The sequence below is a fragment of the Cyprinus carpio genome, chromosome B11 (genome assembly GCF_018340385.1).
Source record: "Cyprinus carpio isolate SPL01 chromosome B11, ASM1834038v1, whole genome shotgun sequence".
Lineage (NCBI taxonomy): Eukaryota > Metazoa > Chordata > Actinopteri > Cypriniformes > Cyprinidae > Cyprinus > Cyprinus carpio.
This window is the reverse complement of record NC_056607.1, coordinates 3788299-3815305: the sequence shown is the minus strand read 5'-3', so window position 1 is coordinate 3815305 and position 27007 is coordinate 3788299. Positions and strand designations below refer to the sequence as shown.

Sequence of the window (27007 nt, the reverse complement as noted above, 5' to 3'; positions counted from 1 at the left end):
TTTACAATATTGTGATAAACACTTACAAAAAAATTTTTTAATTAAGTTTTTATTTAAAAATCTGTAATTTATGACATGTTTGGTCTATGTCGCTTCAGAAAATCTCTTTTGATTCCACTAGGTGGCAACAAACAGGGGAAAAAAGAATTTTTTTGATAACATCTTCTAAGCAAAAGTTATTTAGCTTTAAATAAAAGGAGGCGTTAGACTTTCCAAGTGTACTTTTACAGTCACCATTTTTGATTTCTGAAACCAGCAAGCATACCTGAACTTAAAAGACAGCCCTACCCACATACTTTGGAATAAATTGATAAAAATGGTCTCATTTTACAGAAAACTCTCTGAATTTTAAAACATGGGTAAAATATTGCATATTTTGTATTTTATATGTTTACAATACTGTGATAAACACTGACAAAAATTCAGATTTTTATTAATTTTTTAATTAAGTTTTTATTTAAGAGTCTGTGATTTAGGACATGTTTGGTCTATGTCGCTTCAGACAAATGTCTTTTGATTCCACTAGGTGGCAACAAACAGGGGAAAAAAGAATTTTTTTGATAACATCTTCTAAGCAAAAGTTATTTAGCTTTAAATAAAAGGAGGCGTTAGACTCTCCAAGTGTACTTTTACAGTCACCATTTTTGATTTCTGAAACCAGCAAGCATACCAGAATTTAAAAGAGAGCCCTACTCACATACTTTGGAATAAATTGATACAAATGGTCTCATTTGACAGAAAACTCTCTGAATTTTAAAACATGGGTAAAATATTGCATATTTTGTATTTTATATGTTTACAATACTGTGATAAACACTAACAAAAAGTCAGATTTTTATAATTTTTTTAATTAAGTTTTTATTTAAGAGTCTGTAACTTAGGACTTGTTTGGTCTATTTCGCTTCAGACAATGTCTTTTGATTCCACTAGATACAAATAAACAGGAGAAAAAAAACTTTTTTGATAACATCTTCTAAGCAAAAGTTATTTAGCTTTAATCGAAAGGAGGCGTTAGACTCTCCAAGTGTAGTTTTACAGTCACCATTTTTGATTTCTGAAACCAGCATGCATACCTGAACTTAAAAGACAGCCCTACCCTCATACTTTGGAATAAATTGATAAAAATGGTCTCATTTTACAGAAAACTCTCTGAATTTTAAAACATGGGTAAAATATTGCATATTTTGTATTTTATATGTTTACAATACTGTGATAAACACAGAAACAAAGTCAGATTTTTATTATTTTTTAAAGTAAGTTTTTATTTAGGAGTCTGTTATTTAGGACCTGTTAGGTCTATTTCCCTGCAGAAAGTTTCTTTTGATTCCACTAGGTGACAGTAAAAAGATAAAAAAAGAATTTTGTTGATAACATCTTCTAAGCAAAAGTTATTTAGCTTTAACAGAAAGGAGGCGTTGGAGTCTCCAAGTTCTGTAGCTTTACCTGAAGAGACAGAATGTCTTATGTCTCCAAGTTTCCTCCATAAACTCATGTCATGTAATAAGCAAAATAAGCAAAAGTTCTGTTCTTGCATTTTATTTTACACACACACACAAAAAAAACCTCAAAGTAAATAAATCAAATGTATAGAGGGAAAAAAGTGCAAAAATAATATACAAATCTGAGAAAAAGTAATGGAACACAAGAGCTCACTTAGTCTGGGTGTGTCCATCAGTGTGCCATTTCCTAAAGCAATTTCTGGATGCCACCAAGCACAAGGGTACACTGCATATTGTACAGTACACAGAAGTCTTTACTTTGAGGCCTGAAAGTTTGCACAGAGCACAAACTCTCCTCCCACTCCTGGCATCTGAGCCAAAGTACTCTGGACAACATGGCTCTGATGCTGTTGTGGCAGATGCAGGCAGGTCTGGGGCATGTGATGTGGATGCAGGTGGCTCTGGGGCATGTGATGTGGATGCAGGTGGCTCTGGGGAATGTGATGCAGGCGGGTCTTGGGCAGCTGAGGTGCTGGAAACTGCAGCCAGCTCAGATACAAGTTTCTCTCGAAATTCTTTTTGGCTGAGAGGACTTTTGTTCTGAGCTCTGGAGAGATGCTGGTGGAGAATGAAACTGTTCACCACTGCAATATCAACAAAATGAAAAAAAAAAGTCTTGTACCATTTAGTGGTTTTGTGGAGTACATTATAATACCCAATTAGGGCATCTGACAGGTCCACACCTCCCATGTACTTGTTGTAGTCTTTCACTGCCACTGGAATCGGGATTTTCCTCATTTCCCAACTGCCATCTGGATTTTTGACGCGCCGAAGGACTGTCTCACCGCCATAAGCCTTGTGCATGGTTGAGCACATTGTAACTTCACGCGTATCCATCCACTTGAGAAAAAGAAGCTTCCCATCTCGAAGCCATCTTATGGTTCCTCTTGGGTCTCTCCGACTGAGATCATTTGCTTTCATTTTCGGAAAGCCTTGCCGATTAGTGCGTACTGTGCCACACGCCAGGGTCTTCTTTGCCAGCAAGTCCATGAAAAGGCATGGGCTTGTGTAGAAGTTGTCCATAAACAACTGGTAGCCACCACCAAGAAGAGACAAATCCAAGAGCTGCATAACGGAATCATAACTGAGCCCTTTTCCAGTGGCCAGGGATGATTTGCCTTCATAAACAAAGAAGTTCCATGTGTAGCCACATGCAGAATCTGCAAGCACAAAGAGTTTGTAGCCCCACTTTGTCGGCTTGTCTTTTATGTACTGCTTGATTCCAATTCTTGCCTTTGAAGCCACCATCCTTTCGTCCACTGCCAGCTGCCTGTCTGGGTGGAAGTAAGTTTTGCATGCTGTGACGATGTCAGTGTACAGGGGCTTGATTTTGAAGAGTTTGTCGTAGGCTGGAGTTCCCCTTTTTCTTGCATTTTCTACATCGTTCTCAGGATCACAAAGATGGATGTTCCAGGAAATGGCCTGAAATCTGGACCTGGACATGACAGATTTTGGGAAGGGCAAGCGGTAAATTTCTTTGCCAGACCAGTAATCGATTATGTTTTTGGCACCAAGGAGCCCCATGTAGATCACAAGTCCAATGTATGAATACAATTCCTGCACTTTCAGAGGCAACCAGACAAAACGTTTCCCAGCCTCTGATCTCATTCTTGCAAAAGAGTTAGTATTCTTCACGATTGTGTCCATTGCAGAGACGGTGAAGAAGAGCTGAAATAGCTGCAGAGGGGAATATATCCTGTCCATTACAAGTTGTGGTCCCGGGATTCGTTTTGGCAAGAAATGTGGTAACGCTGGAGCCTCATCCTCCTCACTGCAATCATACCACCTTTCTGTGCCACTGCTCTCTGACATCACATTGGCTGGCCTTTTTGTCCCCTTGACAGAACGAGACCTCCCTCTATATTGCTTGCTGCAAGTTTTTGGCCTCACTGAATCACCTGCAGAGTGTGTGGGGGTCATGGATGTCTGAGGTGTGCTGGTGGTGGATGCTGAGCAAGTATCCTGATTGCTGGTCCGTGGCTGACTTGCTGGCTGTGATTCTTCACCACTGGAGGCTACACTGCAAAACAAAACAAATGTATAAATCTACACTGCAATCCCAAAATACATGCTAAAATGACATACACAAAAATAATCCAGATATGCAAGTAACAGAAAGAGGAAAATAACTTGATTACACATACACAAATCCATGAGTATGTGTACATAAATGAGAACAACCCTTGCATATCTTATGTATATGTGAATTGCATTCATGTGTTTGTTACATATTTGAATTATCACAGACATGCGTGTGATAATTCAAATATGTAACGAACACGTGAATGCAATTCACATTTACATAAGATATAAAAATGCACAAGGCAGTACATTTACGTATAATATTGATAAATAAATTAATGCACAAACAAATTGGCATGCAACTAACGAAGGCAACCGATGAATGCAATTCGCGTATACAAGATATAAACTGCACAAGGCAATACACTTATGAATGCAATCGATGAATAAATTAATGCAATAATAATATTAGCATGCAACTTACAAATGTTTGATACAAACAACGTGTACTTACTCAAAATCAGGGTCTTCTCCCACGTTGTAAGCAGCTTCTCTGACCGAGTCAAAGCTAGCCTCGCTGCAAGTTTCAGTGTCAGACATCCGATCCAACTCCTCCAAAACCGCCTCCACACCAACAAAAAACTTTCTTGAAGTCATTTTTCAGAGACATATAACTCTAACAGTAATAAAAGCACGCAATAATTCGCTAAAAACGCTATCCAAGATCACAAACCAACTTCCAATCAACTCCTAAATCTTCTGCACCGGTTTGATGGCGCGCACGCGATTCGTGTTCTTTAGTCCCACCTCCTCAACTTTGGAAAGGAAAAACTCGGGCTCTGAATGGTCTAGAAGCTTGATCGATGTGTCTATGGAGAGGGGAGGTTGTCAGCTTTCATGACATAGCACGCACTGCGTGATGACGTCATTGCAATTCGACGGGAATCGAAGAGAGTCAAATACAAATACTGGTCATAAATGTTTTACGCTGCATCGCATGTTTTGATCTGCGCATCTGAGACATATTATAGTGCCGTTTAGCCATGCATGCTCACAGACACACGAGAATGGTCTCATTTTGAAGAAAACAACCTAAAGTAAAAGGTGATATATGATTTTAGGCTAGGATGTGAGCACAGATGAAGTTATCAGCGCAGAAATATGATGCATAAGTTTGCTTGTTCACAGGAGTCATTTCAGTTTTCGTGATTCTTTTGAAAATTATTCTTTGTTATGTCACAGTAATGTATAAGATCGGTGAAATAAAGTACACAGTGACATTCCTGAGAGTGAGAGCTTTCATTTGATGTGTGACTTGTCTATGTTTGGTGAGTTTGTGTGCGATAAATATGAAATATGAACATTATTCATCTGATTTTCGCAAGGGGGGGTGAATGCGGAAGAACGAATTTAGACCTTATTATTTTCTTTTATGTAAAATAAATGCAAATATCATGCGACTTGCAAGAAAGCAGAGTTTCTTAGCTTTCAAAAAATACCATATATGACTAGTTTGGTGCTTCACAGTTTATAGATTTTTAAAAAATACTATTATGACCCCCCCGCGGACCCACCGGTGGGTCCTAGGGCGTGGCCAGAGTTCAAGAGGTTAGAGAAGGTTGGGTGATTTGACATGTTAAAATTAGATAATATGCATTACGGCCAAAAATAAGACTTATACACAAAGAGACAGAAAAGAAAGAACAACAGCGACAGCACCGCAGACAGAGGCTGGAGCCTGTGTATTATAGGTAATTCACTCAAAACCTTCTCATTTTTATCATCATTGATCTGATCACTGCTGTTACATATTTTATGCAAAAAAATAACAATGTTACTGACAAATAATTATTCAATGGCTTGAGTTGAGTGGCTGTAATCCATCGGGATGCGGCGCATCTCACATCGCATCCGCATCTGCCTTTTATAATAAATGATTATTTGTCACTTAAATAACATGCACCATAACCTAAGCATTATTTATAAGTCTGTAATTTTCGATGTGTAGTTTAGTTGAAGAGCTTCATAAATCCTGGCAATGCAGCACCGGGGTTTGATTATCATCTGGGCCTCCTTGCATCAGGGGGTCTTGCAGGGAATTCACTGGCAAATGAATCACATGACAGCGCAAAGTAACCTGTTTTTAACTGTGAGTTATTATGAAGACAGGAATAGGAGAGTTACAGGAAAAAAGCAGGTGTTTGGATGCAGATCTGGACTTAAGCATCCTCATTAAATACGGCCTGTACAAAGGCCAGCACTTCCATCACATACAGTAGTGATCATGAATTAACTGGTGCACACGAGCCAGATCAGCAAAAACCAGGACTAGGGTGTATCTATGTATCTGTACATTTATCTACCCCATGCCACAGGACCTATCCTTTAGCAGTACACCTCATATAACATTTGGGAGCCATGAGTTTTGTGCTGTAACAGACCATTGGTTCAAGTAGATTAGCCTACATCACTGTTCATCACAATTTCTCTGTTGATGGGAGAGAATGGTTTCTGGGATGGATTGATGTCGTTTGCGCATTGGTTCATTGTTTCAATAAAATGTTTTTTTTTTTTTTTCATGGATTGTTCAGAGTAGGAGCTTTGGAGATTTGTGGTGCTCTTTTTTCTCGTATGCTGTAAGTAAAACTGGTGTGGTTATTATGTTGCCAAGGAGACATATAGGCCTGTGTCTAAGAGCTGTTCCTAATTTTAGAAACTTACACAAAACGTAACACCCTACACTTATGTGACTTCACACATATTCAGTGCTTCCCACAGGTTTGAAATATACTTTCGGTGGTAGCGGTGGAAAATGTTTCTATTACTCACGGCACGGATAAAAATTGCTCAATCTAAGGTAATAAAAACATAACGGTTCATTAAGTAAGGTCTTTATACACCTCTGAAAACATAGTTATGTATATTATATTGCATTTCTGTAAATAGATCATTGTAAATATTACACATTGCACTCAAATAATTATTTGGATGATTAATTAAGTAACCTTTTTTTTAAGCATCAGTAGTAAATCATTAAGGGTTTTATTGAACAGTTTGTTCTTCTATGTTTTTAAACTGTTGAAATACATAATGTAAAAGTATATGGGTGCATATCATTCTGTTCTGTACTGGAAGAGAAACAGATATGCAGTAAAAAAGCATTAACATCATCCTAAATTAGTCGAGTCATAATTTTAATTGTGACTTAAAAAAATATTTTAAACACATTTAATATTTTCATGTTTTGCTCTCAATCACCAATATTTGAACTTCTCCCTTCGTCAACCTCTCTCGGACCAAATGGTAAAAAGGTATAGCATCCTAAAATGCTGACGAAAAAGATAAATATTTAAATGTAATTATTAGCCAGGGAAATTCATTATCAGTTAGTAGAATATGTATGCTTTTGGCACAGAGACCCTTTGTCAGTGACATCTCTTAAAGTCCGCATGAAATCAAAATTGACTTTATTTACTTTACTAGCACACATAGTCTTGATGTAAACAATTAATCTGTGCAAGTTAATCCGCTGAAAAAAAATGTTTTCGTAATCTTTATTCAAAATATGAACATTTACTTCCGCTCTGGAATGGCATTCCTTGCTATGAGTGAGAGACAGAGAGGAGGAGCACAAACATAAAACCATGCCCTCTATTCAATATTCCGTTTCAGATGGAAATACGTCACTACAATTAAATAAAGTCGGCAGCAACTTCCGGTTCACACAGAACTGAACTGATTTGTTATAACGTGTATTGACATTTTTGGGGCATGCCTACAAAAGAGCTGTTTTGGTGTGTATCGCTTTAAATTCAAATGAGCTGCGAGAAAATGGAGGACAGAATACAACCACTGAGGGCAGAAACTATGACAGTGCAGAGCTGTCAGTCAGCTGCTGTGGGCACGGCCTAAGAAATATGAAGTCACATAGTTTAGAGGAGTGGTACTCAAACCTGTCCTGGAGTACTCCCAGCCCTGCACATTTTGTATTTCTCCATCATCTATCACACCTGATTCAACTCATCAGCTCATTTGTGCCACCCCAGCTCCTTGATTCCTTGTGTTTGATGTGCGGATTAAAATACTTTATTGGATTACTCCTGCATCGTGCACCTCCTTAGAGAGCACAGTACTGTGACAGAATAACCGACCCTCAAGTGAGTGATTGTAGCTGCGTTTTTCTTCCTTTTCTTTTGTTTCATTTCTTTTTCCTCCCCTCTTTCGGAATGGACCTGCCAGCCATCTAGCTCCTCTCCCTCGAGCAGGAAGACTTTCTGTTTTCTACCTCGCCAGCCTGAGCGAACAGTCCAAGGCATGCTTCCCAGGAAAAGGTCCCCAGGAGAATTTCGCCACTTTTGCAGTGTTGGCGAGTAGCTAGCTACAAATAGCGACGCTACTAGCGTAACTAAATTTTTCAGTAGCTTAACAGTAACAACACTACTTTTAAAACAGTGTAGCTTTTCCTGTAGCTAACTACTTTTTCTAGCATGTAGCGATGTAGCTCGACCAAACGCTACATTCCATTTTGCGTTCTGATGAGTCACGAGCCTGTAATGCATTGAAGCAGCGCATGCAGCGTCTTCTGTCTAGATCACAAACTAAATTTGATCATTACCGCCATCTGTTTTGATATCATGCATCGTGCGGCTTTACAGTCTTTCCACCGACAAGAGATCGTTGTATGATATTGCAAAGGATGTACAGGAGAGGATATTTCACATGAATCAACTGTAATTTGTACATTTGTACTCCTCCGTATCCAGTTTAAGTTGTATACATTTTGTTCTTGCACTGATGTTACGTTAGTAGCAATTTTGCATGTTGACAGTCAGTTTAAGATTAATATAACTATACAGTAGCTTATTTTATTGTGTATCGGATAGTTTACAAAATCAAATGATTGGGACACTTTGTCATCGAAATGGCTTGGAAAAGTGTCCCAATCAACCTGAATTCACCCTACTCTTTGAAATCATGTTTTCATAACAGTATGTTTTAAACCTCAAATATTTTACTTATAACTTTATTATATTTTACTTCATTATAATCCTTCATTAAAAATTTAGTTATTTGTAATGTTAATTGTAAAATAATAATAATAAAAATTGAAAGTAGTTTCAATGTAGCTAGCTACTTTTTGATAGTAACTTGTAGTTTAGCTAGCTACTTTTTTAGAAGGGTAGCTTTATTGTATCTTAACTAATTTATGAGTAGCTTGTAGCTGGTCAAGCTACAGTTTCAGAGTAGCTTCCCCAACACTACGCTTTTGTGGAGTGGGTTCTGGAGAAAAATTGTTGTTGTCCCAACCCAAATTGCCTGACACCTCCGCAGATGGAGAGCCTGGGCCTGCCACGACACGAGGGCCAGCGTGCAAAACCGCGACTGAGCCTATCATCGTCCCTGAGCTTCAAGATCGTTTTGACTAGGTGCATGAGCCGGCAACATCGCCTGTTCCCGAGGGAGTTTTGGTGGCGATCGAGGGCTTTGAAGGAAGCCACGCCTACACTCCCACCGCTGAGGGTGAGCTGCAACTGGCCACTGGATATTGTGAGGAACTAATGGACATTTTCCAGATGGACATAATAGACTAGTTTGGGGAGGTAATGCCCAGTTCTGAGTCTTCTTCGTCTCATGAGCCACCTGCTGGTTCTGTCCAGCTCTCCTACATCTCCTGAGTCTACACTGGTTCCCTCCACCTCTCCTGCGTCTCTTAAGCTCCCACCCAGCCTCCCTCTCCCGCCTCCTCTCCTAAAACCAGCCAGTTCCTCAGCCCCATCTCCACTGACGCCTGTCAGTCCCTCAGCTCACCCTCAGTCAGTACCATCTGGGCGCTCTGATCCGCCTCTGGACTTCCAGTCTCCAGCTCTGCCTAGGCATAATGATCCCATGTCTCTGCCTCCAGCCTGTGAGTCCTGGACTCCACCTCAGTCCTTTGACCCATCGGCTCCGCCATGGATCCTAGCTCCCTCGTCCCACCGTGGCCCGTCATTCCACTGGCTCCACCAGGTTCCCTCGTCCCTCTGGCACCGCCTTGGTCAGTCATCGACCATCCGCCGCCTCGGGACTCCACTCCTCCAGCTTCACCTTGCCGCTCTGTCCCTCTGGCTCTGTCAGGCTCCTCCTTCCCTTTGGCTCCACCTTCATCCTCAGTCGCTCCACCATGGTCTTCTGGATCCCCACCTCCACCTCGGTTGCCTGAGCCACCAGTTCCACCTTGGCCCTCCTGATCCTCTGTCTCACACTGGCTCTGTGTCTCCATCCTGGGCTCCTCCCACCGTCGACTCCACCATAGGCTGCTATCCTGGCTCCCCTATCCACTCCCCCATAGAGTCTTTTGGACTCTTTTTGTTTCTGCCTTTCTCCAGCTCCAGACTTCCTCCAGAGCCCCCACCTCCCTCCTCAGTTGGACTTTTTTTAAGCGCAAGGACGCGCCTTCCGGGAGGGGGACAAACTGTAATGGTCAAGGACTTTTAGTTGTATTTTTTCCTGTTCCTGATCTCCTGTCTTTTGTTCCTTTGACCTTGTGTTCCTGAGTTGCCCTGATTAGTCATTCTGTTCACCTGTGTTCATTCAATTATGTCATTAGTCTCTCTCAAATTTTTGTATAAATTATCCCCATTTCTGTTCTGTCCTTTTCGGTTATTTTATTCTACGTGTTGTGCCACCACAGCTCCTCGATTGCAGCTCCTGCTGTGTGGATTATATTAAAAGACAGGATTAATCCTGCATCGTGCACCTCCTTATAGAGCACAGTATTGTGACAGTAAGCAATTTGTGAAATGTTTTAATGAAACTATAAGTTGTTGCAAGGGAGAAAAGCCTGGGAAAGTCTGGCACACAATTAAGGGATTGGGTAATGGTTAGTTTAGTTTTGAGAGAGTGAACAGTTCTCAAAAAGCATCTATGAAGACATGATCAGTTACCTTCTTGAGTGAAGGAAAAAAAAAACTGTGGAAATAAGCAGAATTAAGTTAAACTAGTAATTAGCAAACTAGTATTTACAAAAGTTATATTTGACCTGGCCACTTGTTTGACTAGTAGAATTATTAGTTTTGCAAACCCTACATTATATAATAAATATAAAAAAAATGTATTGCATACCATATTAATTTCAGAAGGTTATGCGATTTTGTTCTCCTTTTTTCTTTTTCTTCTCAACAGCTCCCACTCACTGGAGTGGTGACATAATATTATTCTTTTAACAGTTTCCAGCATTTCAGTGATAAAAGTGCAACAGTTATCGTACGAAGCTTGGTAGTGTTCAAAAAGCATTTTTAAAACAACTTTTGAATTGATTCCCTCTTGTAAACTCAGAGATGTGGAGCATGTGGAGAGAGGGGGCAGTCGTGGCCTAATGATGATGACTTAGAGTCTCAGGTCCGGCAGGAATTGTAGGTGGGGGGAGTGAATAACCAGCACTCTCTCCACCTTCAATACCACGACTGAGGTGAGACCTTTGAGCAAGGCACTGAACCCCCAACTGCTCCCCGGGCGCCGCAGTATTGGCTGCCCACTGCTCTAGGTGTGTGTGCATGTTGTGTGTGTGTTCACTTCTGTGTGTGTGCACTTGGATGGGTTAAATGCAGAGCAAATTCCGAGTATGGGACACCATACTTGGCTACACATCACTTCACATCACTTCACTTCACTTCACTTTAACATTTTCCAAATTTAATTAGCATTAGTGACAGTGTTGATAAATAGAGGATATGACTTAAATTTCAGTTAGTAACCTCCCTGATTTCAGGCAGAGTTACCAATTACCATATTATTACCATATACCAGTCCTCACTCACTGATATCAGAAACACCGAAAATTTACATAAGTTTTGAAATATCACAGAAGTTTTGTTCATAACATATATTAAAAGAAATATAAATAAAATCGTAGAAGAGTAGTTTCAAAGTGGTTATTGGAACTATTGTGTGCAAACTTTTTTCCTACCACATGCACGTTTGTCAACATTAAAAGGTATTATTGCTGCTTTTTGCAGTGTAAATTTTCTTTGTGAAGGATTAAAATAACAGTACGTTTTTGTCAGTTATTTTATCTACAGATCCCTGTATTTCTTACAGATTTTCTGAATTGGAAATCAGATGAAGTAGCACTATAAGATTAAGTTTGTTTGAATGCATTATTGAGAGAGCAATTGCGTGTGAATAAGTGTTGTACCTGTTTAAATCATGTTTCAATGGAAAATATTCAGAATATAAGGAACACCAAATTCCTTGAGAGCTATAACTTGAGACTCATGTCCATTGCGGTCATCATAACCTTCACATTCTTTCTGATTTGAGTGATCCATCTGTATAAAGCTAGCTAAATATATTTAACGTGACGTCTTGCTAAATATGCAGTTATATTATAGGCCGTTGGCACGTGCTCATTGTGGAGCGGTAGTGGAGCACTCTTTGAGCGAGTGAAAATCCACTCCTTGCTCCTTTCAAAATAACACCGCTCAACTCAACACAGTTTGCAAAGAATCCTGCTAAGCAAGTTTGTTATAGTCAGTCTGTTTATAGTAAATTTGCAGATCAGAATAATGACACTTTGGTTTAATGATGGCAGACGGTGCACGGAGGAGAAGAAATGTTGGATAAAGTCGCTATTTTTGTTTTCTTTGTGCACAAAATGTATTCTCGTATCTTCATAAAATTATGGTTAAACCACTGATGTCACATGGACCATTTTACAGATGTCCATCTTACTACGTTTCTAGGCCTGGGAACATTTTAGTTGTGTCTATGGAGGGTCAGAAAGCTCTCGGATTTCATCAAAAATATCTTAATTTGCTTTCTGAAGTTAAACAAAGGTCTTACGGGTTTGGAATGACATGAGTGTGAGTAATTAATGACAGAATAAACATTTTTTGGTGAACTATCCCTTTAAATATGTTCTCATTACGTTACAATAATCCTGTGGACAGTTACTTATAAATATAAAATTTTTGAGCAAATTATTTGCTGGGCACACCATCTGACAGCACAAGCATGTCAGCACCTGACATTGCAACTGACTCACATAAAACTCATTATCTTCTTTAAAGTGTTTAATGTTAAGCATGCTTTAAGAACATTGGGTTAAATATTATAATATTATAATACTGGGTACAATATTCTCACTGTAATAGTATCCCTCAACTGCATAGTTGCATATATTATTCACAATTACACTTATGTTATCAAAACAAACTGATAAAAGCCATGCAAAACAAGTAAACCAGTAAAACATGATAAAAGAGCATATCAAAAGTCATTGATGAAATAAATATTTTATTTTACAGAATTTTTAGAAGAAAATACATTTAAACAATATTGTAAATGGGGATAATATCAAAAACACAATATATTAGATACAGCTGCACAACCTTACATCATACAAAACTGCATACAACCTGGTGTTTTGGTAGTTGTAGTGCATTTTGAATGTGAAATTCACTGCTGTGCGAATGTTGAAAAAGCTGAAAATTGGGATGGATAACTGTGTGAAGAGTTTTGAAAAAGTAACCTAAGTATTGGTCTGGACTTGTGTATTTTCCAATAAAACGTTCACTAAACCCTACCTTAAACCTGACATTATGCAATCTGGCACGATTGGTAGCAGTTCAAAATAAAACGTTTAAAAAATGTAGGTTTAGAAAAGCAAAAGCCAATGTGAGATAGAAAAAGGAAATAGTGTGTGCTCTCTGACTCCCTCTACAGCTGAGAGAGGTGTTAGCAGGAAGTGATGCGATGTCTCAGAGGAAATAAATAGTGAGTGGATTGTGGGTGGTGGAGCTGTCAGGGTGATGCATGATAGCAGGAGATTACTCAAGCACTCATTCATCAAACACACGCCTGCCTGTCATTGTGTTGCTGTCTGGTGCTGAAACAGATTGACTGTAGCTTCATAAATTGCCTGAACGTCTCTTTTAGCGACTGTTCTAATTGCATTAGTATTTCATAATTTGGAAACTGTATTGATAAAGCAGATACTTTTTATGCAAATATTTTGTTGCAGTGTTTTGCACTGATCTAATTTCAGGAACACAATGGTGACAGGATTTTCTCAGTAGTTCTGCAGTTTGTGGGTCGTCCCGAGACCGTACTTCTGAAGGGTGAGTCAGAGCCCAGAAACTTAACCTTTCTGAATGAAGCACTGAAGCAAATAAATGAACAACTTGGACATATGACATTTCATACGTAGTGTATTTACTTTTCCTTCAGTAAGGGGACTTTAGAGAGATAAAACAATGTTTAAGATTTATTAATCAGAAGAAAACTATTCAGCATCCAGTCACAACAAACTAAATAGTTATATATATATAAAAACCCTCAGAGCCCTAAAATAAAACATTAATAATCGGTCTGATCAGTGACGGGGAAGATACTTTGAAATTGTAGCTTATCAACTACAAGCTACTCATAATTTAAGGTTAAAACTACAGCTACAGTCAAGTTTGAAACGGGCGCTTTTCAAAACAGTTTACCACAACTACACTTAAGCTACTTAAGAGGGCAATATCTTTATTTTAACATCTATAACTGTCCAATGATATAATTAATAATTCATCAATTTAACTAAATTGAAAACATAGTGATGAACAGCAGCATTTAATCCAATGTTTTACTATAAAAGATGTAAAAACCGATTGTGACTAGAATGAATCAGATGCTTCAATGCTAAAGTATTTATAGGTATGAGAAATATGGCATCTAAAAATCAGATTTAGGCTTTGATATTCATAGAGATGCTGAATCAAACATTCCATAACTCCATAACTAACTAACTTTCTTGTTTTTGGGAACTTCATCGAATTAAACCAAAACATTAAATTATTCAAATTATAAATGAGTATTAAGCCTGGTATACATAGAAAATAGCTTTAGAGAATAGAATAAAGTTTAAAGTAAAAGACAACATACATTATAAATATGACTGGATGAGTCAATTTTGAAGCTGTTGTAAGTTAGTGTAGGTGTAAATGGGATCAAAATGCTTTGTGATTTAATCATGTCCAGGACAACATCAGAGGACCACCTAATGTAGGGCACAACCTATCAATCTAGCAGTGACTCAGCTCTTGAAGTTAACTTTTTACAGAATAAAACAGTTAAATGGCATATTTGCAGAGATATTACAATTTGGAAGCATATCTTATGTGTTTGAAGAAAAACAACTTCAGCAAAGCACTTTACTACTATGTGATGTTTGTAGTAACAAAATCAGAGACCCTCTTCCCAAAATCCATTCACAAGTGGTCACAGGAGATGCATATGAGACACTGGTAATACAATTATTTATAGCTGCAATCTATAAATCAATCATTTTGTTTTGTTTTGTTCTTTGTTTGTGATCTGTTTATGTGTCTTTTATATGTCCATTTGTGTGGAATCAGTATGTGCAATGCACTTTACAAACACACCACCAGAAGTCAGTGTTGTATTATATTTTGCCATCTGGGTTGTCATAAAGTAACATTGAAAATAGTTGAACATTTAATTAAAACCAGGAACATTTAATAATAATAATAAAATAAAATAAAAACCTTGCCAAAGACAGTTAAAAAAAGGTAAAAATTATTCTTTCACAAAAACAGAATAAAAACCTTTTCATGTACTGTGCACCATTTTTCAGAGCATTTCATGTACATGTGTCCACATGGTATGTTTTTATCCAAAGTCACTTACATCGCAATCAGTACAAGAGCACATGCACATTTTACAGATGTTTACTTATTGTAATTTTTTTAAAAAAAAATTTTAATCTGTATACCATCTTGTTTTGTAAAAATGTACTGTAAAGAATTTCTTAACATATTTTGAGATATTTTAAGATATCCTGATATGTGAAGAAGTCACTTGCAAGGTTGTATATTAGAATGAATGTTCATTTATTGTCATTTAAGTTAAGTTATGAGTGATATTAGTAGCAAGTCACCATCATTGCTTGAGTTATGTGTAGGGCTGGGGGATGTAGTTTTTTCCCCTTCATTTTGACCAGCGGTTGGTATTTTTGCATGTCTCTCTTGTTTAACACCCCTGATTCAAATCACTAGTTCATTAGAAGAGAAGTCCATGAATGAACTGTGCAAGGACGTAGCTGGGGATCATGGGGCCCCGGTGCAAGATGTTGGCCCTGTTTGAAATTGTGTAAATAGACAACTAATAAATAAATAGAAATAAGATACAAATTAAACAATGTTTTAGTTTTTTCAAGGTAAAGTACAGAAACAGAATAATCAAATGTAAAATATCATTGCTAGTCCTCACTGTATAAATTAAATATAGATTTATTCTTGTTAAAACTACAAAGTAATTCAGTCAAGAGGAGTGAGTGATTTTCTCTCTTTTAATTTCTTGTATTAATATTAAGGACACCAACAGGAGCTAGTAAATTAGATACGGTCACTTTTAGAGACAATGCATCCAATATAATGATACATGCAGCTGGTGCTGAATTTTTTGTGCTTGAATGTTTAAATTGATGAGGTGTATTTGTTCATTCAGTTGCATAAAAGACGCAAAGGAGAAATCAGTTCGGTGTTTGCACATCTGAAAACAGCATGAGTACTCAGTTGAGTTCTTTCACATCTTTTTGTGAAAAAAAACCTAAGCAGCACAACTGCTTTCAACACTGATATGAAATGTTTCTTGAGCGAAAATGTTTCCTCAATATTACGGTTTTTACTGTACCCCGAACTTCGAATGGTAGTGTATACTTTGCTATCGGTCTAATCAGATTCAATGATCTATGCTAAGCTGCAGCAAAAAGTGCTACCGCCAGAACTGTAGATCGGATAAATGTATTCGAAAATGGTAAAACTCAACTGTTTAACTCTAGGGTAGTTGGAAAATGAGCCTATTTTCAAAAATAGTGGAGTTTTCCTTGCTCCAATGTTTTAATTGGCAAGGCTTAAAAACACATGCAAATGATAAGCTTTCATGACGACATGCAACAGTGGCCCATCGACTGTCATGAGCGTATTTCATGCTGGTCTCGGGTAGTTGCAGGGCCTCCCCACAGCCTTAGGCCCCTATAATTGTCACCACCTTTCATCCCGCTAGCGACGGCCCTGGAACTGTGTTCCTATTGACATGGTCCTTACACAGTGTTCACTGCTCTCTACTCTCTGCAAACAGGAAATCGGCTGAAGTTTACTTCACTTAAGAACACGGATGTGTGCTACGCCACTACCTGCAGTGTCTTCACACACAAACAAAATGTACTACAGAAGTGTGAAGGGTTAACTGTAATCATGTGATTTGCATAGTAGTCACGTTTTGCACACATTAATGTCCTTTTAATTGAAAATACATGCTCCTTTTGGACTGGAATCATGGCGGAATATCCTGTGATGTCCACTTCGCAGGGCACTTACAGTTTAATCAGACAGATCCCCAGTGAAGACCTCGTCTCCTAGACTCCCACCGGGACAAGACCACAGGAACCAGTTGAGTCCTCTGCACAATGTGACTTGCTGCAGCCTGGAATTGAACTGCTGGTTTCATCTGGCCAGAGGAGAACTGACCCCCTGACTGAGCCTGGTTTCTCCCAAGGTTTTTTCTCCATTCTGTCACCGATGGAGTTTTGTTCCTTGCCACTGTCGCCTCTGGCTTGCTTAGTTGGGGACACTTAATTTCCAGCGATATCGTCGACTTAATTGCACAGATTACCATTTAAACTGAACTGAACTGGTTGTTGACATTTATTATTTATATGTTTAGTTGACTTTATCTGAAAAATGAGTGTTTACTATTGTCATTTTGCATTATTGACACACTATTTTCCTATTTAATATTGTAAAGTGCTTTGACACAATCTGTATTGTTAAAAGCGCTATATAAATAAAGGTGACTTGACTTGACTTAAATGGAACAAACCTCTGAAGCGATAAGAGAAACTTACAAAATGTGCAGAGTGGGGCGACAAGAGGACCAGGATTAAGAACCGCTGTTTTTGACAATCAAAAGACAAAAGGAAGATTTTTAAAAGACATTACATTAAGAAATAGTTAAACATTGTTTTTCATTTTTTTTATTATTATTATTATTATTATTATTTTTTTTTTTTTTAAATAACACTGAATATATACTTAAATATAGTAAAATTTACTTACATAAATATGAATAAATACTAAACCATTTTGTTAGGCTACACAACGTGGATATCCTTGAGTGATCAAAAGAATGATTGAATTTCAACTGATTCATGGAACTTGTTTGTAGCAAAGCCATTATAAATATGTGATGAATAATAAGTATATCAACCAGCCTTAGTTATCATTTGTCATCCTTCTGTCAAAAGAAAATACTGCTTTGTTGTTGAGTGTGATGTTTTTTCTGCATTCGTTTTTCGAGAACCTGTTATGCTGTTAGTGGTGTTGTCACAATTTCCAAAAATTATGACTTCGATACAATACCTGACAAAATTTTTATTTAACTATATTTAATATGCAAAGTTCATTTGGGCTTCATATAAAATTATGATATTGTATAAGAGTAAGGAAAACTGTGCTGGGACTCGCTCCTTTTGAACCAGATATTTTAGCACTCACACATTTTTTTTTTAGGCTAACATAGCTTCAGACGTCATAGATCACATGGATTTTTGGCAAAAACGACACAGTGCTTTAATGTGAAATGTACTCTTTTTGGAAATTGTGTTGAATGTAACTAGTGCATATTTCTTTATCACTCAGACAACACAACTTTTATAAAAATGGTTTCTTACTTAAAGTGTCGGTAGTAATACAATGAGGAAACATACCATTTTTTACCAGCAAGGTATCAATACCTTTCTAGTATTGGTATATCACAGAACACTAGCTTTTAGACATCTGCTTTGCTGCGTGACAGATTACAGACATGTAAAGCGAACATTAGAATGTTAAACATGGAGAAATCTCACAGACTGATGATGCAGTGGCGCTAATGTTGTGTTTGCTTGACAAGCAGCAGACAGACCCTCATCTGCCGAAGCCCCCGTCAGGCGGTAAGAGCTGATCAGTGAGGTGAAACCTGCTGTCAGCGGCACTGATAGGTTTGAGTGACACAACAACCGTTTGGCCAGACTGTGCAGTTCCCTCCAGCGCTTCTTCTTTTTCTGACATTACCAATCTTGCTGTTTCTCTTTCTGTCTTCCTCAGACACCTTGTCTATCTGCCCATCTGTGGTTCTGTGGAGAAGCCCTGACCTCTTTCCTTCAGGGTATACAGTCTACAACCGACCTTCGGCCCATCCTCTGTCACGTGATCTAAGTGGACAGATGATAGTGCCACCTCCTAAAACTCTTGCCACAAAGACAGCGAGGAGGAAGTAGACTGGTGCCAAACCGTGCCTCATAAGTCTCTGAGGCTGGGTAGTGAGAGATCAGCTGTTTGAGATATGCCCTCACCCCCCAATGATGGAGGTAAGTTTGATAAAACAGTTTGACAACAGTGACCCCAAAAGTCCATCCAGAAAACCAGAGCCCACTCTACATGCCCACCATGGCTGTTCACAAATAGTCAAATATTCACGACTGCAGGCAAGCACAGCTGTACCCTGAGTGAGCTCAGAAGAGAGATTATCTGATAGCGCAATGATCTTGAGACATACAGTGTGCTTCCTTTAAGTTTCCTCGAGGGAGAGTGATTTAAGAACAGAAAACACAAAGCTCTGTAAGAAACTCTGCTTGGCACACTGTTATCTTTTTTGTCTCTGGAACGTCTGTGTTGGTGAAACATTCTTATTGTTAGAATAACATCCCTAATGCCCACCAGCTCTTTGTTGAAGTAGACATTCTAGTAGGTGTTGAAGTGTGTTTCTTAAAGTGCCCCTATTATGGATTTTTGAAAATTACCTTTCATGCAGTGTGTAACACAGCTCTAAGTGAATGAAAACATCCTGCAGTTTTAAATCTGAAAGTGCACCGTGTATAGAGTTATTGTCTCTCAAAAGAAAGAGTCGACTCTGAATCATTGAAATGGGCCGTTTTAAAAAAAAACTCCCAAGCCGTTTCATGTTGATGTCAACATAAAAATTAGCATATTGCCCACCCACTTGTTGCCCACGCAGACCTGGGAAAACTTGACCAATGCTTGACCAAAACTGCGTCTTTTACGGACACTCTGTAGCTTAGTTACATGCATTATGTCACTGTTTAAACTGCACTGTAATCATCTTGTCACAGTTAAAAAAAATCCACATTTCGTTTAATTCAGTTTCCTACTGTATTGGAGAGAAATGAAGAGGCACGTTGATCTGCCAGTCACGGGTCTATCATGCTGAGAACTCTCTTTATGTATGAATAATGATACATTTAAAAGTTAATGACCAAACATGGCTTTATAAAAGTTCACAATGTTGCTGCAGATGAAATGTAAGGCGCATAACATTAATTAAATCTTTTTAATCAGGTTAGACATTGATTATTAATCACTCAAACCCCTTTCTCTGCCTGTCCGTCGGTCTAGCATATCCGTATATGTTTGTAGTTTTTAAACACTTTTTATGCGTGTTCGTAGTTCTAATCGAATCCTCGTCCACTGTGTCCACAGGGTTGCAAAGGGGTGGAAAATTACCGTAAATTTTCCAGAAACCTTCCATGGGAACTTCATCTGGGGAATGTTGAGTTTGAAACTTACCAGGAATTTGTGGGAATTTTGGGGAATTTATGGGAATGAATTTAGAAATCTTTTCTAACAATATAAGTCTTTACTATTACTTATTATTAATTTAACACAAGTATTAATTTATTTATTTTGGAAACAGTTTATATATTTATATTAAGCAGCACAACTGTTTTCAAAATTGATAATAAATAAGCATATTAGAATGATTTCTGGAGAATTGTGTGACACTGAAGACTAGAGTAATGATGTAAAATTCAGCTTTGCATCACAGAAATACATTGTTTTAAAGTATATTCTATTTACATTTACATTTACATTTAGTCATTTAGCAGACGCTTTTATCCAAAGCGACTTACAAATGAGGAAGCAACATTAAAACAGAAAACCATTATTTTAAATTGTAATATTGGTATTACTGCACAATATTACTGTTTTGTTCTGCATTTTTGATCAAATAGATAAAGGCTTGATGAGCAAAAGATATGCAATGTTTAAAAACTTTAAAAATAGTAATGTGTCCAAACTTTTGACCAGTACTGTACTTCTGTATGATAACAGAAATCTGGCTAGCAGTAAGAGCACATACCTCATAAATTGTCAATGAAATAGTGCTAACTCGCTTAGATTTTTCATATCTTTATTTACCGGCTAGCTAGCTACTGTATAAACACTTTTTGGTATTTACTAGCAGTACTGTCCTTAGCTGACGTGGGGCCCGGTGCGAGGTAGGGAGTGGGGCTTCCTCAAAGAATGGGGCCAGGTGCGACTGCATTTTCAGTTTATTCCCATTTCCTATATATTCCCGTTCATTCCCATGGAAAGTTTCCAGTCTTGAAAATTCCAAGAATTTTGCAACCCTAGTTGTGGGCAATATTAGCCATTAGAGTGCGCATCGATCTGCGCTTCGAATTTGAATCTCAAGTATTAGACTATCCGGGAATCTTTGGCATACTCTTTCCAACATACTATGATGTAGGACATACTAATTCTATTTTCGAATACTATTTAGGATGGATTGTATGCGAATTGGGTCTATTTTCCTGTTGGTCTGAATGAAAATGCAAATTCATTCTTTGCCACTAGGTGCCACTTTTGGAGCGGTAAAAATAGGGGTAAAAATGACCCGTTAACTCTGTACACAAAGCAGCACTGTGCTCACAAAAAAATGCTTTATCAGGCATTACAGGCATGATGAAATGAAAATGAGACCAATCACCGCAGGTTGCACGCAAAGGAGGGGTTTGGAAAAATGAATCGTTGAGCGAATCTTTTGGGAGTCATTGAACAAGTAAGGGAAAAATAAATGCACATTATAAGACAATGAAAGTGTTTTTTGATCTTACATGCATGGCAACCTGTTGTTGGGGAATCCCAAAACCAAAATATGAACTTTTCATAACCCATAATAGGGGCACTTTAATACTAAAGTGTTAAATATATCAAAAACAGTGGTAACACTTCAGTATAGGGACCAATTCTCACTATTAATTAGTTGCTTATAAGCATGCCTATTATTAATATATTTACTGTTAATTAGTACTTATAAAGCACATATTCTGCATTACCTTATTCTACATCCCTAATCCTACCCAATGCCCGAACTTGACATTCACCTTACTAACTATTAATAAGCAACAAATTAGTAGTTTATTGAGGCAAAAGTCATAATTAATGGTTTATTAATAGTGGGAATTGGACCTTAAAATTATGTGTGACAATTATGGTTATTATATAGTTGGTTATTGGTATGTTTTTTATTATTATACAGACGATCAAGGAACGTCCCCCATGAACATGCCACCAACACTGTCCAATCAGAATGGAGTAAAAAGGAAGGTCCACACCAAGAAGAAGAAGAAGGGTTTCATCACAGCCAACGTTGCTGGAACAAAATATGAGATTGGTAGGAAAAACATTCTATTATTTATGTAAAATTTGCTAATTTATACAGAACACATACAATTATTTATCCAGAGACAGAGGAAAAAAGAAATCACACACACACACACACACACACACACACACACACACACACACACACACACACACACACACACACACACGCACACACACACGTTGGTTTTACATGTTGTCTGTGGACTTTTCGAAGGTGTGATGTTTTTTTTTTACTGTAAAAACTGTTTCCTACTCCCCAAAGAAAAACTTTCAGAATATTTAGATTTTCAAAAAAAACTTTTTGTTTGATTTATAAGCTGGTTTTTCTCATGGGGAAAAATGCCCCTTCAAGGACAACATTTACTGGTATTACTATCTTTTGGGGACATTTGGTCTCCATAACATACAGTAGGGAATACCAGTACACACACACATGCATACACACACAACCTACGGCCTTGCAAACACAAAGCTGAAATTGACATTATTTACTTTCCAAGTACTTTAAGTGCCTTTTTTAGTCAGGAAACGTTTCAGTAAGACATCTATACACATTATACACACACCCTATAAATCATTAACACTTGAATAAACCATGACAAAATCATACAAAATCATATCTTTACCACACATATTCAATGCATCTCACATGTCTTAAATATATGAATTTAAACCTCAACATATTGTCTGTCTGATTATTTTAGCATTCTCTCATTTACTGAGCAAAACACGACCTATAGCCCATGTGTGGCTAATACACTCAATTACTACACATAAAGTGCTAACAAAGCTAGCGTCCCATGACGACATAAGGTACAGTGGTATGAAATAACTTCAGTTAAATATCTCTAATACTGTATATCTAATGTATTGTATAACTTGTATACTTGTAACTTATAGCGTGTGGTGTACTTTCAAGGGTTTCACACACTTTAAGAAGTGTGTCAATAATGTCTGAATTCAAGGGCTTTGATATTCAGTTTTTCAGTGTAGTTTTTTTCTCTTTTCTGTCGGAGCAAGACAAGAAACCTGTTCTTGTTCAACTTCCCACAACACCTGTCTTACCCTCACTATAACACACACACACACACACACACCTCAATAAATTAGAATGTCGTGGAAAAGTTCATTTATTTCAGTAATTCAACTCAAACTGTGAAACTTGTGTATTAAATAAATGCAGTGCACACATACTGAAGTTTAAGTCTTTGATTCTTTTAATTGTGATGATTTTCACATTTAACAAAAACCCACCAATTCACTATCTCAACAAATTACAATACTTCATAAGTACAAAAACCAAAAAAAAAAAAAACATTTTTAGTGAATTGTTGGCCTTCTGGAAAGTATGTTCATTTACTGTACATGTACTCAATACTTGGTAGGGGCTCCTCTTGCTTTAATTACTGCCTCAATTCGGCGTGGCATGGACATGATCAGTTTGTGGCACTGCTGAGGTGGTATGGAAGCCCAGGTTTCTTTGACAGCTCATCTACATTTTTTGGTCTCTTGTTTCCCATTTTCCTCTTGACAATACCCCATAGATTCTCTACGGGGTTCAGGTCTGGCGAGTTTGCTGGCCAGTCAAGCACACCAACACCATGGTCATTTAACCAACTTTTGGTGCTTTTGGCATTGTGGGCAGGTGACAAATCCTGCTGGAAAATGAAATCAGCATCTTCAGAAAGCTGGTCAGCAGAAGGAAGCATGAAGTGCTCCAAAATTTCTTGGTAAACGGGTGCAATGACATTGGTTTTCAAAAAACACAATGGACCAACACCAGCAGATGACATTGCACCCCAAATCATCACAGACTGTGGAAACTTTACACTGGACTTCAAGCAACTTGGGCTATGAGCTTCTCCACCCTTCCTCCAGACTCTAGTATCTTGGTTTCCAAATGAAATACAAAACTTGCTCTCATCTGAAAAGAGGACTTTGGACCACTGGGCAACAGTGCAGTCCAGTTCTTCTTCTCCTTAGCCCAGGTAAGATGCCTCTGACGTTGTCTGGCTTAACAAGAGGAATACAACAACTGTAGCCAAATTCCTTGACACGTCTGTGTGTAGTGGGTCTTGATGCCTTGACCCCAGCCTCAGTCCATTCCTTGTGAAGTTCACTCAAATTCTTGATCGATTTTGCTTGACAATCCTCATAAGGCTGCGGTTCTCTCGGTTGGTTGTGCATCTTTTTCTTCCACACTTTTTCCTTCCACTCAACTTTCAACACGGCTTCTTTTGCAATGAATGTTTGTGGCTTACCCTCCTTGTGAAGGGTGTCAATGATTGTCTTCTGGACAACTGTCAGATCAGCAGTCTTCCCCATGATTGTGTAGCCTAGTGAACCAAACTGAGAGACCATTTTGAAGGCTCAGGAAACCTTTGCAGGTGTTTAGAGTTGATTAGCTGATTGGCATGTCACCATATCCTAATTTGTTGAAATAGTGAATTGGTGGGTTCTGTGTAAACAGCCCCTAAAAAGGGTTTTCTTTCAGGGATTAATTCAAATAATAGTTTGTGTGGCAAACCTATTTTATTTTTTGAAAATCTACACTGTCTCTTGGTTTCTGAAGCCAAGAAAGAAAGTTTACTTTTTACATGTAAATACTTAATTTAGTATTCCAAATAAAAAGTAGGAAAATACAATTAAATCGGACACCTTTTTTTTTTTAACATGTACGTGTTTGGGATAGTTCCAACTGAGTAAGATTTTGAAACCCTCCCGTTATTTAATAGACATGGGAAGTTTTTAAGCTTTGGTTTGACTGGATTTCAGTTTAAGCCACACCGATTTAGTTTTAGTAATGCTGATGTTTATAAAAAAATCAAGATCATAACATTACCAGTTGCTACAACTGTGCAACGTTTCTTGGAAAGATAATGTAATGCAGACGTAATTTTCTTAAAGCATTTGGGTTGAAGCAAAAGCATAAGTCAAGCATAATTATTGTTAAAGCATGAGTTTTTATTTCAAGAAAAGAATGAGGATTTTGGTTGGTAAATTCTACTAATGAAGTCAGTTGCTTGTGTCCATTCAGTCATGGAAACAGAAATATGATCCAGTATTGTCAATGCATATTAAAGGAAACTAATTTGATTTATTTGCAGTTCGTATTGTCATTGAGGAGATGATCTTTCATAAAGCTAGAGATGATGATGAGACGGCCAATCTCATCTGGAACGACTCTTCTGTGCAACATGAGAAAATCGCTGAGCTCAGGAACTATCAGGTATTGTGATTTTCCTTTCAGTTCAAAGAAAGAAAGAAAGAAAGAAAGAAAGAAAGAAAGAAAGAAAAAAGTTAAAAACAAACATGTTGCTAAAGTCTTTTATTTTCCATGCCTTTAAGAGATGTGTCCTTTTTCGTGGCTTATACTCATTTTCCTAAAACCCTTCATAGGAATTAGTGGTTTAATCAATAGAAGTCACGTAATGTACTGTATATAACCTTCATGGCTAAAGTACATTACAGTAGTAAACCATCAACTGAGGTCACCTGAGATCAGCAAATTTGTCAGGAAGAGATTTGAAACAAAGTCCTTTTAAGGGATGTCAGTTCAATCAACTTTTTAAGTGTGCAATGATCTACAACACAAATAGAGAGATGTTTTTGATAATTAAGCAAATATTTACTTTATACAATAATAATTTTTTTTGCTAAAATTTAATCAGCTGTTCAAGCTTTTTTTTTTTAGCTCCACTGTCATAGAATTGAACTGACTGGGTCTGTTGATGCCAAACTCTCTGTTTATGTACATGAACTAACATCAGATTCAAAGCAGTCTGATGTTAGCATGTTGCCAAGCTAACAGCACATCACTCAAATATGTCTTCTTATGCACATCAAACAAAAAATATTGGGTAATTGTTTTTAATTACACTGAATATTTTTTTAATTGCAGAAGTGAAATGACACATATGTTTACCAAATCAGTCATTCTCTCACATTGTCCCTCACATAAGGTGCATTTCCATTACCCTTCAAATTGTGAAAATTGAAATTGCAAATTGAAAATATGCCTAATGGAAATGTGCCAATTTCACGAAAACACCCATATATCGCAAAAAAGTTTTTATGAGGTGGTTTTTAAGGCAATGCGAAAAAGGAATAATTCGCAAAACTGCAATGGACATGTTGTTTTTTGCATTTACAGTTCACATGGTGTATGTAAATATCATATGATTATTCTTCAATGTACTATAACCTCCAAGAAACACTTAATATGTGCCCGCTATCCAGTATAAGGGGCTTTCCCTACCATTAATGCTTAGACAATGCAGACGTGTGCAGTGAGGCTCTGATACGGCCACTGAAGCAGACTGCGGCCACTCTAGTCAATGCTTGTGTTTATTCCAGCCGTGTCATGCACGTTTCTGAAGTGGCTTTCTGTGCTGCTTCTGTAAAGATACACGCATATGCCTCCTTTAAATAAATATAGCCAAAATCCCACCAAAATCTGTGGCCATGAATTATCGCGAGAGGCAAAAACATACATTTAGTCACGTAACATTGGTTAATGGAAACACCGTCATTTTGCAATACTTTTTTTAATCGACATTTATAAAATATCGCCAAAGTTTTCCGCAAATCTTTAATGGAAACGTGACTATAGTCTGCTATCTTTGCCTTTTTTGTTATTTGAAGGATATACACCATTCTGTCTTAAAATTGCAAAAATAATAAAACATTAAAAAAACAACACAACATACACGGCAAATACTTAATTAAGATGGCTACCTTTCGAAAACTGTAATAATATTCTTGCCCTAAATAAATGACGTTTAAACAATGTTATCAATATCAGATATTTCAGCATCAGAGCCAGTCTGTGGCATCTGCAGCAGCATGACCATACTTCATATTTTCTCCATTTATTTTCAGAATTTGAATAGGGAATGACCTAAGGATGAGTAAAAGATTAACGTAAACTCTAAATTCACATTTGCAAAAAACATTTTTCCCCCCAAGATATCAATCTATCTTTTATGTTTGAAA

At 37.6% G+C, this 27007-nt stretch overlaps 2 protein-coding genes across 4 annotated transcripts in view; one reads left to right on the top strand and one right to left on the bottom strand.

Moving 5' to 3' along the window:
• Positions 1–681: 681 nt before the first annotated feature.
• On the bottom strand, positions 682–5132 carry LOC122138787 (piggyBac transposable element-derived protein 4-like). The gene is made up of 2 exons (XM_042733384.1): positions 4036–5132; positions 682–3519 (listed from the first exon to the last, which is right to left on the bottom strand). The coding sequence occupies exons 1-2, from the start codon at positions 4176–4178 to the stop codon at positions 1650–1652; spliced, it is 2013 nt and encodes a 670-aa protein (XP_042589318.1). The 5' UTR covers positions 4179–5132; the 3' UTR covers positions 682–1649.
• A 17-nt stretch (positions 5133–5149) lies between these two features.
• The window catches only part of LOC109085108 (tubulin polyglutamylase TTLL7-like), an 82456-nt gene continuing 60598 nt past the window's right edge, over positions 5150–27007 (top strand). For 2 of the 3 annotated variants that reach the window (XM_042733377.1, XM_042733375.1), the window contains exons 1-5: positions 5151–5272; positions 13546–13618; positions 18650–18912; positions 21885–22019; positions 25120–25241. In XM_042733377.1, the coding sequence (XP_042589311.1) occupies positions 18888–18912; positions 21885–22019; positions 25120–25241 (282 nt within the window). In that variant the 5' untranslated portion in view covers positions 5151–5272; positions 13546–13618; positions 18650–18887. Of the gene's footprint in view, positions 5273–13545; positions 13619–18649; positions 18913–21884; positions 22020–25119; positions 25242–27007 lie in introns of all 3 variants that reach the window. The other variant, XM_042733376.1, reaches the window with a different exon arrangement.